This window comes from Aythya ferina (genome assembly GCF_964211825.1).
Source record: "Aythya ferina genome assembly, chromosome: 1".
Taxonomy (NCBI): domain Eukaryota; kingdom Metazoa; phylum Chordata; class Aves; order Anseriformes; family Anatidae; genus Aythya; species Aythya ferina.
Genome location: NC_140296.1, coordinates 67773162 through 67786893, shown reverse-complemented (window position 1 = coordinate 67786893; position 13732 = coordinate 67773162). Strand labels below are relative to the sequence as shown.

Genomic DNA, 13732 nt, shown 5'->3' with positions numbered 1-13732 from the left:
ACATACAAACCCAAGATCATTTCCAAGGTGGCAGCAAGACACCAACACACAAACTTGGCCATTCACTCCATTCTGACGATGAAGAACCAGATGTTATCCTGGTACCAATCTCTTCAATCCGTGTGACTGAAGGAAAGCCATTCCCTTCTGCTGAAGGTGTCCCCAGGATCCCACAGCTGTGTCGCCCCCAGGCAAAGACACCGCTCCTTTCCTCAGCAAAGCATCTGATGCAGAGCGAGGAGCCGTGTCTGTCTCCCCAGGGACTGAGACTAGCACATATCCTACAGGGCTCCCAAACCCTGGAGAAGGGTTTCCACACACCAGAGCACTCTGAACAGTAACAAAGCTACATGAGAAAAGCAGTGGCATGCTGCAGGCTGGCCATGGCACTGGACAGAGCAAAACAATTTCAGGTGTAGGACACTCACTCCTTTCTGGGTGTCTTGCCAGGGGAAAAAGAATTGTTCTATTTTATTTGTGTGGAAAACACCAAAATATTATGAGCTTTGAGCAGCATGCCAGTGCTTAACCTGAAATCTTTTAGTCCATCCTACATCTTCAAGTCATAGAGTGACACACGTGTGGCCAACAGGTATGATAGTCAGCCTGGGGACAAGTCCTACTTTGCTTGTTACTGGCGAGAGAGCAATGTCTCAGCTCTGAATTTTTCCCTGTGGATATCAATTTGCAGTTCAAATCTGACTTATGGAAATCATTTCCTTCAAGACGGAGAGAAACTAAACATGTATGTAAACATCTGTGTCCAGGTTCCTAGACAGAAGCATATTCTGCAAACTCCAGCCCAGACAGTTGTGATTTACACAACTGTCTTTAGGCTGTGTCTCTTGGACTGGTCAGATAAGCAGATGTATTTTTTTGTTCTTCACCCTAATGCCAAAAGATCCAGTACCGTACAATCTCCCCCAGCAGGTACGCTTCCTTTCACCCTTCCAGTACAGCCCTTCAAGCTGAGGCCCGTTACAATCTTTACCTTTACACTGTCAGGAAGATACAAACGAAGCTTGTAGCAAAAGAAAGTAGCAGGCACTTTGTAGGCCAGGCTAATTACCATACATCATTTGGTGAACTGAACAAGCAGTCTCAGTATGCAGCAACTTCTCAAGACAAGGACTGAGTTTCCCAAAACACAGCAAAGCAGCAGCCTATTTATTCCAGCAACCAGAAAGCACATTTCCCAATAGGAGGCTGGGTCAAAGGAGCACTTGGAGCCTGACCTGATTCCCAAGAAATGCCCTTTGGCTTCTGGGGACTGGGATACAGTTAGCATGCTGGAGGCACGATCTGCAGATCTGCATTTTTTTCGGAACACAGTAAGAAGAGAGCTACTGCAGAGGCCTGACCCTGATTGTTTTGAGACTTGTACAGCCTCTGTAAGAACTTTCTGAGGAGCTCCTAACAATCCCAACATCTCAGACGAGTTTACTGAACTGCCCTAGAGAGGCTACAAGGCAGTTTGGTGTCTTTAGGGCTGCAAGAAGGATTTCCTTGTCCACGCTGCAAAATGAGGGCTAATCGGGGCTGTCTGTGGAAGAAATATCTCAAGATCCAACACCTGAAATTACACCGAGGAACAATAGACCTCTGCACTTACGAGGCTACCACTGCCACCTTTCCTCTCCTATTTTCACATTGTCATGGGAAGCACCAGATTTGTAGGGCAAGATCTGGCCAGGAAATCAGGCAGTCTCAGGAAGGGCTTCTGTTTCTATCTCCCGCTTGCAAAGCACAACTGGAAACTTCTCCCCCACAGAGCCCAAGACTTTCACATTAACTGAAAAGAAACAAACTGGTCTATTGCCCTACTTATTGCAATGGACCCAAGAGCTTCAGGAACTCAGTGAGCCATTAAATTTGAGTTAGCAATAAGCTAAAACGTTCTGGTGGTGAATGCTCACCTCCCAGGAGCTGCTCTCAGAATGGTTTTTATTTTATTGTGGATTTTTTTAATTTATTTTTTTGCTACACAACACATTTGAGCTACTTTCTGCCACTGGATGGTTGAAAAGTCACGAGATACAAAACAAAGCAGAATTCCCGGAGAATGTTAATTCTGGATCACCAAAGCTTCTGTGGGAATTCTGACACATGCATACGCAAGCAAAATGTATCTGTGGTACTGCTGGTATGCCATGATGACAAATTTCATTTTTGATTAGCATTCTTCGGAGAGGCGATTAACGAAATCTTTATCCGCCTACGACTGACACATATCAAATTTCCATGGATTCGAGGCAAACAGACAAGACGCTTCATGAAAACATTTGCATGTGCTTAATTCATCTCCCTCCACACAGAAACTCCATCAGCACTGCCTGAGATGGGATCCCTGACTTGATGAGAAGTGATCTGAGATAGAACGTCAAATTTTCAAGAGCAAAATTGGAGGTGGGGGGAAGATTGTGATCTGCCTTCAAATAGAAAACGCTTTAATAGGTGACAAAACAGATATCCTTGGAAGACAAGTGCCTAACTTGTCAGAAGCTAGATGCTTCGTATGGCACTTGTCTCACCCTGCATCCCACCCAGCTCGAACAGAGAGCTAGCTGCAGCTCCTCTGCTGAGGCTGGCCACCAAGAGGTTCATGCAACACCTTCTCGGTCTTTGTAAGGCCAAGGAGAAACCAAGGCCCACCTACGATCCTTCCCTACCTCCTCATGGCACACTCCCTCCAAGCCCAGTGGCTTTACCTGGCCAAACCTGTGCTGCAGTTCTGTCAGCGATGGGTGAGGGACTGGAGGCGTCAGCCTGGGTGGGGCGAGCTGTTGGACACCCAGCCTACCCTCAGGCGACAGGCGGTGACTACAGGCACCTCCGTTCCTCCCACAACACCGCTTCTGACACTTGCTTCACACTGTCTGCAACCATTGCTCCTTGCAGCACCTCATTCAGTATGAAAAAAAAATCCCACCCTACTAAGGTTCACTATGACACAAAGGTGGGAATCAGGTGTATGAATGCTTATTAATGAGGGGAAAAAAAAGGCACAGAAATCCTGAAATATGATCTAGGATACTCCCCAAAAAACACAGTGGCCAGGCGGCTTGCAAAGCCCGGGGCACACCACCCCAAAGGGATGGGTGATTCCCTGTCAGCGGTGACTTGTGGACCTGATTTCTGCTGCCAAGCCACAGCACAAGCTCAAACAGATCAATGAGCACCAGTACAAACAAATTCACGTCACTGGCTGCCCATCACAGAAACCCCACGCTAAGGACCTTCCACCGACTCGTCCTATGAAGGGCTTCACTTTCAGTACATTTCCAGCCCTGATAAGGCCACGATGCTCCGCCAACAACCTCAGCAGTGCCAACCCCACCACGAAGGGAAGCCCTGAGAACCAGCATCTTGTTCTCTGCAGCATGCAAGCGCCGTACCGCAGGCCAGTGGGGCTTGTTTCGGCAGAGGACGTCCGCGTCGTGGAGAGCTTGCTGGTAGTTTTTCATTGACGTACAGAGTTCGGCTCGCTGTGCTATCAGTGAACACTTGCAAGGAGCTGCAAGACAAAAAAAAAAAAAAAAAAAGGTTACAAGAAGGTTAAAAGAAGCACTAGCATGCGTTAAACGCAGTAACCTAATTTCAGCCAAAGTAACCTAAAAAGCACAACTGCACAATCATTTATACTCCCCTGTAATGAATGGAAAAAAGGTAATTCTTTCCTAAAATATATTCCTCTCAGCTTGGAGCAACCTCTGCATTTTATCTAGCAGAACAGATTTCATAATCGCACATAAGATGTCACCTGCTCCCTCCCTCACCTTGCTTATGTGATGTTTAAGCAAGGGGGGGAAAAAAAGCATCACGTTTTTCTCCCTCCAGTGTGGTTTTGGTGGAAAGAAAAAACTATGTGTAGAAATCACCACAGCAGAACTTTATCTACAACAAATCCCAGAAGCCATTCATTAAAAAAAATGAATGCAGCCAACACATTTCATATGTCTGCCACCAGTTCACCTTGCCATCTTTACAGCGGGCAAACCTCCTGGTGATCAGACATTCATGAACTCTTTTCAGCTTGCACAGATTAGAAGCGTCTCAGGTCCTTTCCTATGATCCCTATAACACATTTTAAGGTGGAAACCTAGTTCCAGCATAAAGTTTCAGAGAAGTACAGAGAAATTGAGGCTGATCCACGTTCAGCTTGTTCATGCAAACCTGCAGACAGCATGCTCTGCCTGCTCATCAAGGTCATCAACAGGGTATTAAACCACATCAGCCCCCTTGCCATCACCTCACATTGTCCACATGAAGCTTGGGCACACACAGAAGTGACTACAGACATAGAGTAAGCGTGTAACTGGTACTAGTGCCGCTGCTCACGAGGTTCAAGCGACTCTCCAGAAGGGTTAGCTCACCACCACCCTAAAATCCCCTCTCTTCCCCGGAGCTTGCACTAGCGCTCGTGCAGCAAACCAGGTCCGCGTGGTTGCGCAGTGAACCAGACCAAGGAATCAATTGACTGAAAGCTAATGCAATGAAAACAAATAAATAAAAAGGTTTAAGAGGATCACTTTCCCCTCAACTGGTTCACTGTGCAGCCACACAAATGCGAGCGCCAGGACACGGGATGAGAAAGAAAGCAAGCAAGCAGCAAGGACTGCTGCCTTTTCTGGCTGTCGCAGGGAGTGATGCCAGGTCTGCTAATTGCAGGGTGACAGACCAGGGCTGGTGCTGCCCCACAGACAGTGAAGGCTGCAGACTACAGCTAAAACAGATCTGTAAAAGCTCGTTCACATCGTGTTTTCTCAGCTGTTGGCTTCTTTTTCTTTTAATATTACGCATGCAGACTGCTGCAGCGATCCGCGCTTCTAGAGGATAATTCTGAAGACGACTGCAAATTGAATTAGATTGAAAACAATTAGCCTAATACCTTCAGAAGCCAGCTCTTTGCTTTCTGCCGCTCCATAGATGCTCAAATACACGATTATCCAATTTAGTTATCATTTAATAGTCTGTGCCTTCTGATTGTATTAAATCCAGATGCGTACCCCGCCTGTATTTCCATCACTGCATCTGCTGCGTGGCATTTGTGCCAAGTGCACTGCCGGGGGTAGATGGTAGGGCTCCATCAGCTAGCGTTGGGTGGGGTATTTTTTGGCACCACAGAGGGAGAGGAAGCTTTGCGAGATTATTGGGCAGGCAAACTAGTTTCCTGCTTCTGTTCGCTACTGCAGTGCTGACATTTCAGCCGTGCTGACATTTCCTCATGTTTTTCGGCGGACAATTCAGAGCATTTCATGCATTCGGCAGACTCGGAGAACAGCTTCATCAGTTCTTCCGTGGGATCTTGTCTCAATTGCCAAAGTTTGTGTTTTAAACAAAAAAAGCCACTGCAGAGCACATGGGTGTTGCAAAGGCTGCGAGTCTTGCTGAAAGCAAAGTTCACAGGCTCCCACAACACGAAGGGAAAATATCAAAAAAAAAAATCACTAAGCCAGACCAGAAAAAGCAACGTGTACCAGGGCTCGTTCCTGCACTGACAAAGCCTCCATCAGAAAGCGTAAGGTGCGGCCCGTTTTAATGAATAACTGGCCAGGAATGTTTAGCTAACTGAGCAGAAGAGAAAGGGAACGGGGGGAACAAGTTTCCAGCGTCGCTCAAGGAACAGGATTTATGAGAATACAGCATAACAGGTTTTCTAGAGGGAGGCTAGGCAGCCAGACGAGACTCAGCAGCTGGAGCGCTGCCCAGCCTCCTTCATTCAAGTTCACCCCACTCGGAGGCTGGGCCAGCCCACAGACAGCCGGCACCTGGCAAGGTCTGGGGGGGGTCTTCCAGCACCCATCCACTGGGGCAAGCAGGGTGGTGGCAGGGCTGGGCCACGCGCGGTCTGCAAACCACGAGCTAACAGCTATCAGAACTGTATGAGGTGATAAAAGGCACTGTGAGGCAGGAAAACTAAAACAAACAAAGAAACAACGCCACAAAAATCCTAACAAAACAACGCTGGGCTATGTGATTGGCCAAGGTTAGATGGATTGAGGCATCTTTTTCTCAATCAGCATAACCGGCACCAAGAAGAGCTGTCCCAGCTGGCTGATGCCAACTTAGCTGCAGGTAGGTGTGGAAGTGGAAAGAAAGAGCGAGGACCCGGGTATAGCTTAAATAATGACTTGGATTCTGCCAATCCTCTAAATTGAGTTGTTTCACTCTCTTATTTGTCGGGGGAAAAATATTAAGTCAGAGGAGGTAGATTGAGAAGGCTTGAGGGCGTGCAGAGTTTGTGAGCGCTGCTAGATGTTGGTATACTACAAAAAGCACCAAGTTTATTTAAAACAAAGCCACGAAGTCACACAACAACCAGTGGTTTGCCTTAAGATAACGTACCCATTCTTTCTGATGGAGGTTATGGAATATTAAGGAATAAAAGATTTCTCCTATGAAATGACTCCGTATCTCAGGCCAAATTAAAAAGGCCAAGCGCAGAAAACGTTACTGTTTCCGCAATACCAACAGATGGCATTTCCTGAATCAAAGTCTTCTGGGAGCCTGCAGCTGCACAGCAAAATTTATGTTCTTGTCAGCATCTTGTATCCACCGCTGAGGCTCCCAGGATCTGTGGCTCCGGGCAGCCAGGACACAGTTTCCTAGGAGCCACAGGTCCTGGGAACCTTCTCAAGTGGCATCCTCCTTCCCAGCCTTTATCCTACAGCATGAGATGATGCCTGAGCACCACCCAGCACCAAGGGGCTTGGTGGCTCTGCGCATCCTGGACCCGCTTTGGGACAGCCAAATATTACCAGCACAGAGCGTGCTTGCCAGCTTGTTCAAACACACGCAATAGCCAGCTCAGATTTTCCAAAACTGTTAGCTTTCTACCCCTCTTTGTGAATTCAGCCTCAGCTCCGCTCACACCACCTTTGCACTCATTTGCAGATGTCTGCTAGATTGCGCTTCTACTTACGCAGCAGCTAACACCCAAAATTACTTTTCCAGATATGCTCACGCCTTCGTGTTTTAAAAATACTACACTGGTTGAGTTCAGGAGTCTGGCAGAGAAGAACATTGCTCCCCAAAACCTCCGTGTGCTAAAAAGAAAGCGAGAGCAATTAGAGTTCTCCAAACAGGAGGTGGATGATAAGAGTTTTCCTGCAATAAACTACTCCTGAGATTTCGTCCTCATTTTGGGAATGCAGCACAGAAAAAAAAAAAAAATAGTTGAAAATTGCTAGAACTCCCTAATCCTTCTTATCTGACATTTCTTCCTAGAAGAGTGTTTCATTCAAATCTACTTCAGTCCTAAGCATGTTTCCTAAGCACATGAGCAAATCTGAAAAAGTGTCATTACACAAACCTCTGAGTTTCTCTAGCAAGAGTCAACCCGTACAGGACTTTATGGGAAAAGCTTTCCCACATTTTACTGTAACTCCAACCACTGGAGAGAGGAAGAAATTTGCCTTGCTCTCATGTTACGCATTCAGTTCAGAACAATTTGGTAGCGAAAGCTTTTTTATAAGCTTTAAAAATAATACAGAACATCTATTTTCATTTCAATTCCAAATTAGTAGTATATATTAATTAACTGAGTAACAATCTCGTTTTTCTCCTCCAGACTTCATGCAAGCATGAGTCTGCTCAAAAAACCCAAAACAGCGTGTAGGGGTGTGTTGTCTGGTTGGGGAACAAAGGCAGGAGCACACTTGATGAGATAATTAACAGAAGCAGCAAAGACACTTGGGGCATTCAAATAAAACTTCAGTCTACAACAAAGATGAAAAACAAGTTCAGCTCCCCAGAAATGAAGAGGGATGACGAGCATGATGCAATCAGCAAACCCACGGTTTCTCACTTATCAGCCCACATTAAATGGATTACATAAAGGCTTTCTGAACCTCATGGCTTTTCCTCCTTGCATTTATATCACTGTCAGTCTTCTAGCACGTGGAAGCAAACTCAGACCCTGGAGAAAGCACGCAAGAAGTTGTAACAGAGGGAGAACGCAGAGGTGGGAGCTCCCTTCTCCACCAGCCCTTTCTTGCAGCCAGGCACACTTCAGCTGGTTTGGAAGTGGGCCCTTGCTAACAGCGCCGTGCAGGCACACACTGCCTGGACAGGCATGGGGGCTTCAGCAGCGTCCCTTTATAAAGGGCACACATTAGCGTGTGCAGTTCGGGGTGACACAATACAAGATGGACATAAAACTACTCGAGAGTGTCCAAAGGAGGGCTATATAGATGGTGAAGGGTCTGGGGGGCAAGACATGAGGAGAGGCTGAGGTCCCTTGGTGTGCTCAGCCCCGAGCAGAGCAGGCTGAGGGGAGGCCTCATGGCGGCCTGCAGCTCCCTCACAAGGGGAGCGGAGGGGCAGGCGCTGAGCTCTGCTCTCTGGGGACAGCGACAGGACCCGAGGGGACGGCATGGAGCTGGGACAGGGGAGGGTCAGGATGGGGGTTAGGGAAAGGGTCTGCACCCAGAGGGGCGTCGGGCACTGGGACAGGCTGCCCAGGGCAGTGGTCACAGCACCGAGCCTGACAGAGTTCAAGGAGCATTTGGACAGCACTCTCAGGCACAGGGTCTGGTTTTTGGGTGGTCCTGTGTGGAGCCAGGAGTTGGGCTCAGTGGCCCTTGCAAGTCCCTTTTAACTTGGAATATCCTGTGATTAAAGAAAAAGCTGAGTCCAAATAGGACAGCTATCAGTAGTTCCTATGCAGCCAGAATACAACCCTGTATAGGATCAGATAAAGCGACCCCAGGCCCTCCCCAGCCCTAACTCAGATCTATCTCCAAGATTATACAACTCGGCAGACTAAGACCATTCCCTTCCATAAGCTTCCTGTCGTGCAGAAGCAGCACGCTACTTCACAGCACGATTGTGCCACAAACACCTATTCCCACCACACAAGCAATGCTGCCAGACGGTCAGCAAATGAGTTTACAAGCTGCAAGACTGCTGCGAGAAGCAGAGGCATGGGTACTATGCTCCTCCACTCACAGCAGGTGCCACACAGCTGCTCTAGCACTGGGTTTACCTGTCACAAGCAGCCTTCTTCCACATTCACACTGCCCAGAGCTTGCATAATAAAAATACATAACCTCTTCCTTTAGGTTCTGTCTGTCATACAGTTCTGTTTTTTAATCTTCATACACATATCAAGTTATTTGCCTTCATAGCTGTAAGGCATATGACTAACACTATTTGAGAAGGTAACTACCTGCAGTGAATGGAGGTGTGCATTACACATTTCCAAATGCCACCCCAAACCAAAATCTTCCCTCCTCACCTACACAGGGACTAGAAAACACGACATATGAGGAGGGGCTGAGAGAACTGTGGCTGTTTAGTCTGGAGAAAAGGCTGAATGGAGACCTCATTGCTCTCTACAGCTACCTGAACAGAGGTTGCAGTGAGGACAGTGTCACCTTCTGAAGGGACAAGTGACAGAATGCAAGGAAATGGTCTCAAGCTGCACCAGGGGGGTGTTCAGACTGGATATCAAGATAAATTTCTTCACAGAGAGGGTCATCAGGCACTGGAGCAGGCTGTCCTGGGAAGTGGTGGAGTCACCATCCCTGGAGGCGTTAAGAGGGGTACATGGCACTAAGGGACATGGTCCTGTGGTGGAACTCAAGAGGTCAGGCTGATGGTTGGACATGGTGATCTTGAAGGTCTTTTATAACCCGGATGATTTTATGATTCTGCTGTACACTTGGGAGTGCCTGAATTACAGCCACTACTTCACCAGCAGCATTGAAGCTACAACCCTGTCCCTTTCCTCACAAAAGTACAAGAGCATCCACACGCTTGCTTCCTTGTCCTGAAGCATGCTTACCTAGATAGCTTTTGGTTTGGGGGAACGGGAGACATGAAGACACTCCCTTGTATTATCACTTTGACTGAAGAGCATGGGTGACAGATCAGCTAGGCTATTCTGAAGAACATATAAATTTTAGACTGAATTAACTTTTCTCTGGACCTCGGTTCTTTGTCTTCTGCTGTTGAGAACACCCTCCAGAAAAAGAAAGGCCCAGACATAAGAACATAGATTTTTTTATATGCTTGACAAAATGCTTCGGATTCCCAGTGGTTTTATTTCGGGCTCAGTGAGTAAGTTCTCAACAAGGAAGCTCTGTATATTATTTAAAGCTGGACTGTCATCACCACTCAGCACAGCTAATCACTCCTCCCCTTATTACTCAAGAGAAACACTGTAAGAGAAGCTGTATGCTGCCTGGAAGAAGTGCTGCCATAAAGAAGGTACAGCTAACTTCATGCCCAGACTTTCAGATTGTCCCTCTAGCTTAATGAAGCAGAAGCATGTCAGACCAATTACATTAACCTACGGCTTCGTTTGCATTCCCACAAGCGTAAAGCCAAGGAGAACCTTGCGTACAAACCGACTGCAGTGGTGAATTTCATGGTACAGCACAAGTCCTCAATTCAAGACAGTCCCGGCATACAGCTAAATTAACAGATTACATTATCCACACCTCCTATCAAAATCCTAATCCTTCCACATTTTTTCTAGATGGGCTCCACTCTTTCCCACTTTTGACTGCTTGAATCAACACCTTCTCGCCGCAGTTTCCACTCTACCCTTTGGACATTTGAGCACTGTCTCAGGTGACGTGCCCCAACTCCATCTGCGGCTGCTAGGCATTAGTATAATAAAACTACTGAGCACACAAATGTGACTCATTTTCAATGTTTGCTAGCTCTCACAGCATTCAGTTTGGGGTTCAGGTAAGGTTTCCTAACAAAGCCCTTTCTTGGAGAGGATAGCAGCCTCAGAACTGAAGTACCCTCTCAAATAGCAGGTACAAAACAGGATGATAGCAGATTAAAGTAGAAATACAACAAGCAAACATAACACAACGCAAACCCAAGAGGTCAAACCCTTAACCGATCTTCAAAACACTCAAGTGAGTGGCCAAACACCCCATACAAATGGGCAGCTGCGCAAGGTGCACACGAGCCCGTGATTGCAAAGAGACTCCAGACACTCCTTGTGCCTCTCTGCCAAGCGAGGTCAGACAATTACGTCTGCCACGATCACAGAGAGCAAGATCGATTTACAGTGAGATATGCTGTCATAACAGGACCTCACAGGTGATTACCTAGTTGCCCTTTTAGCCACCATCAGTATAAAAACTGCATTTCTACCAGCTGCTTTTCGAGTCTCTGTAACCTTCTCTTTGTCCAGTTAAAGCTTATTTCAGCCTAGAATTGCTGATGCTCTGCAAGTTGCAAAAAGGACCTTCTTGTTTCTCAGTTACTATCCTGCTGCTTTTGTCCTCAGAGCAGATCATGTAACACACCTGTATAAGAGAAGAGGAGTGGTGAAGTATCCCACTCATTTTCAGATTAGGAAGCCCAAGTCAGTTCCATACCCGTCTTCTTCCAAAAGAAGACGACACCTTTATTTTGAACAGTAAAAGGAAAAGAGAATATGCTGCTTGAAGAGACTTGAGCAACCCTAGAGAGTGAACTACGTTTATATGTGAGAAAATTTCAAGAATTTCGGAGGCAGCTCAATTATGTATAAGAAATTACATCTAGGTAATATACACAGGGGACAGGAGGGGAAAAGCTATCCTGAGTAGTACAATAGGTTACACAAGCAACATTAACTACTTAAAAAATAAACCTCAAAAACTGTCTAGGGTACTGCACCATGCCTCCTTCCCTTGGTGACCACCGTGGACTTGCTCCTGTTCACCATGCCAGCTCTCACGTTGCCCCTGGTCCTGCAAAGCCCCTGCCTCCTGCAGGCCCTCTGCAAGCAGACAGCGCTGTCAGAGATCCAGCAAAGGGATCTAAGCTTTAAGCTGTGAGCTCTTTGCAAATCAAGGGTAACATGAGCTGCTGCTCCCAAGCACTTCACACGTTTCCAGCAGTGTCATGCATGAAGCATTCACTACTATTTTTCAAGCGCTACCTCAGTTTAAAAAAAAGAGGGGAGGGGAGCCTGCAAAATATTTTCAGCTTCAAAATAACATCCACCCTATTCAACAATTTCCAGGTAATCTCAGTGCCTACTTTTCCGCATTTTTGTGCCCAGGTAAGACAGAAAAAACAGGTTTGGGGGACATGCTTAATTTAAGCAAATTTTACAAAAGGATGGTAGAGTGGTTTTTTTTTTAGCACGGATCCTCCAAGAAGAAAGCATCTACTATCTTTTGCAGCATGTAATTTCAGAAAGACTACCTCTCATTCTTCATTTTGAAGTCATCCTTCCCTTCAGTAGCTATAAAATTAGATATTCTTTTGATAAATTATTAAAACGACTGAACTATTTGCCATTCCAAGAGTCATGACAGTCATCTTCCAGCTCCCCCACTTTGTGTTTGTTTCTTTTATGTAATGGCTGGTAGAAAGTCGAGAAGCTTATTTCTTTACCACTGGAAATCAGCAGTGTTCCCAAGACACTGTGAGGAAGGAAGATTTGGTCAACCTATTTTTTAACTACATCTGAGAGACAGCTGACCTTATCCTTGATAGCAGCCTTCTAGAAATAGTGCACCAACAAGAAAAGACTATTAAAGCACAGTAACACACAATTCAAATATATGGTCTGCGAATGATCTCTAGCTGTTTTCTTTGAACAATGAATGCTTCAGTGCAAGTACATCACTAAGGAGCACAGGTCTTAAGAAAGCAGTGACAGAATTAATAGGAACATGTCCTATCACATCGGTCATCTTTATAAAAGATTTTTAGTGTGGCCTTCTACAAACACTTCAGCAGCTTCCCCTGGCAGAGAGGGGACTCTGTAGTTTCTTTGCCTCTTCTCGCTCACAACTAAGACAAATCTAAGACAACTAAGCAAATCCTTCACCCACCCCTCCTGCAACGTGGCAGCACCAGGAAGCTGCCCCGGCCCACGGAAAGGAGGCTGCACCATCTCTTTTCCACCCCTATCTGAAAAAAAAAAAACAAAAAAAAAAAAACAAAAAAAAACAAGAACACTTCAGAAGCAGGCTTAGAAGGCAAACACCCCAGCAAATCATTTCTGGAACACGACAACACACTTGCCCAAAGCCTTCTTACTCATCGCTGTAATCACTCAGCCCAGCTCCAGGAATGCTCTGCTCTCGGCTCACCCACGCCGTGCTCCCCGGGAAGCAGTATTCCCCCACAACTCCGCTTTTATCCAGCAGGAAAACCCAAGGCAGCTGTTCTTGAACCAACTTGCACTGGAGCGTCGCTTAAAATAAGAGAGCCTGTAGCTGTAACAGGTTGAGAGCCAGTATAGGAGGTCAAGAGGCACAGCAAGACACGCTTATTTTTCAATTTACAGCACAGATGCTTTTACCTCCTCCCTCCCATTTAACAGTTACTGACGTAAAACCATTGCCAGCCTGATAAATCAGACCAAACCGGGGGCACAGATGTGAGCTCTGTTAACAGACCCTGCCCCTGGCTTGCAAAGGGGCAACCTGACATTGGCCCAGCACGCTGGAAGAGACACACTCTTCTACAGCGAGCAAAGTTTGGGCTCCAAAACCTGTGCTTTGTTAACCTATTTTAAGTCTCAAAGCCGGTAACAGTGAAAATGCATCCTCTGTACTGATGTGGAACTATAGGGAGGAGGGATGGAAAGCCAAAAACACCTCTGACTTGCCCATGTACCTACACCAGCAGCACAGCACAACTGATCTCGTATGCAAAGACATCGTTGTGAACAGCTCCACGTACAGACCACAGGAGATGTGATGGGACAAGGCCAGGTCGCTTTTTGGGTGCTCTACCTTGATGTCCCCATGGAGGTAAAGCA

The 13732-nt window shown here is 46.5% G+C and overlaps 1 protein-coding gene across 2 annotated transcripts in view; it reads right to left on the bottom strand.

Annotated features, from left to right (window-relative positions):
- LONRF2 (LON peptidase N-terminal domain and ring finger 2) overlaps nt 1-13732 on the bottom strand; it is a 34154-nt gene that overhangs the window by 15364 nt on the left and 5058 nt on the right. For both annotated transcript variants that reach the window (XR_014695312.1, XM_084526967.1), the window contains exon 2: nt 3396-3514. Coding sequence is in view for 1 of the 2 variants with exons in the window: in XM_084526967.1 (XP_084383093.1) it covers nt 3396-3514 (119 nt within the window). In the remaining variant the exon portion in view is untranslated. The remainder of the gene's footprint in view (nt 1-3395; nt 3515-13732) is intronic.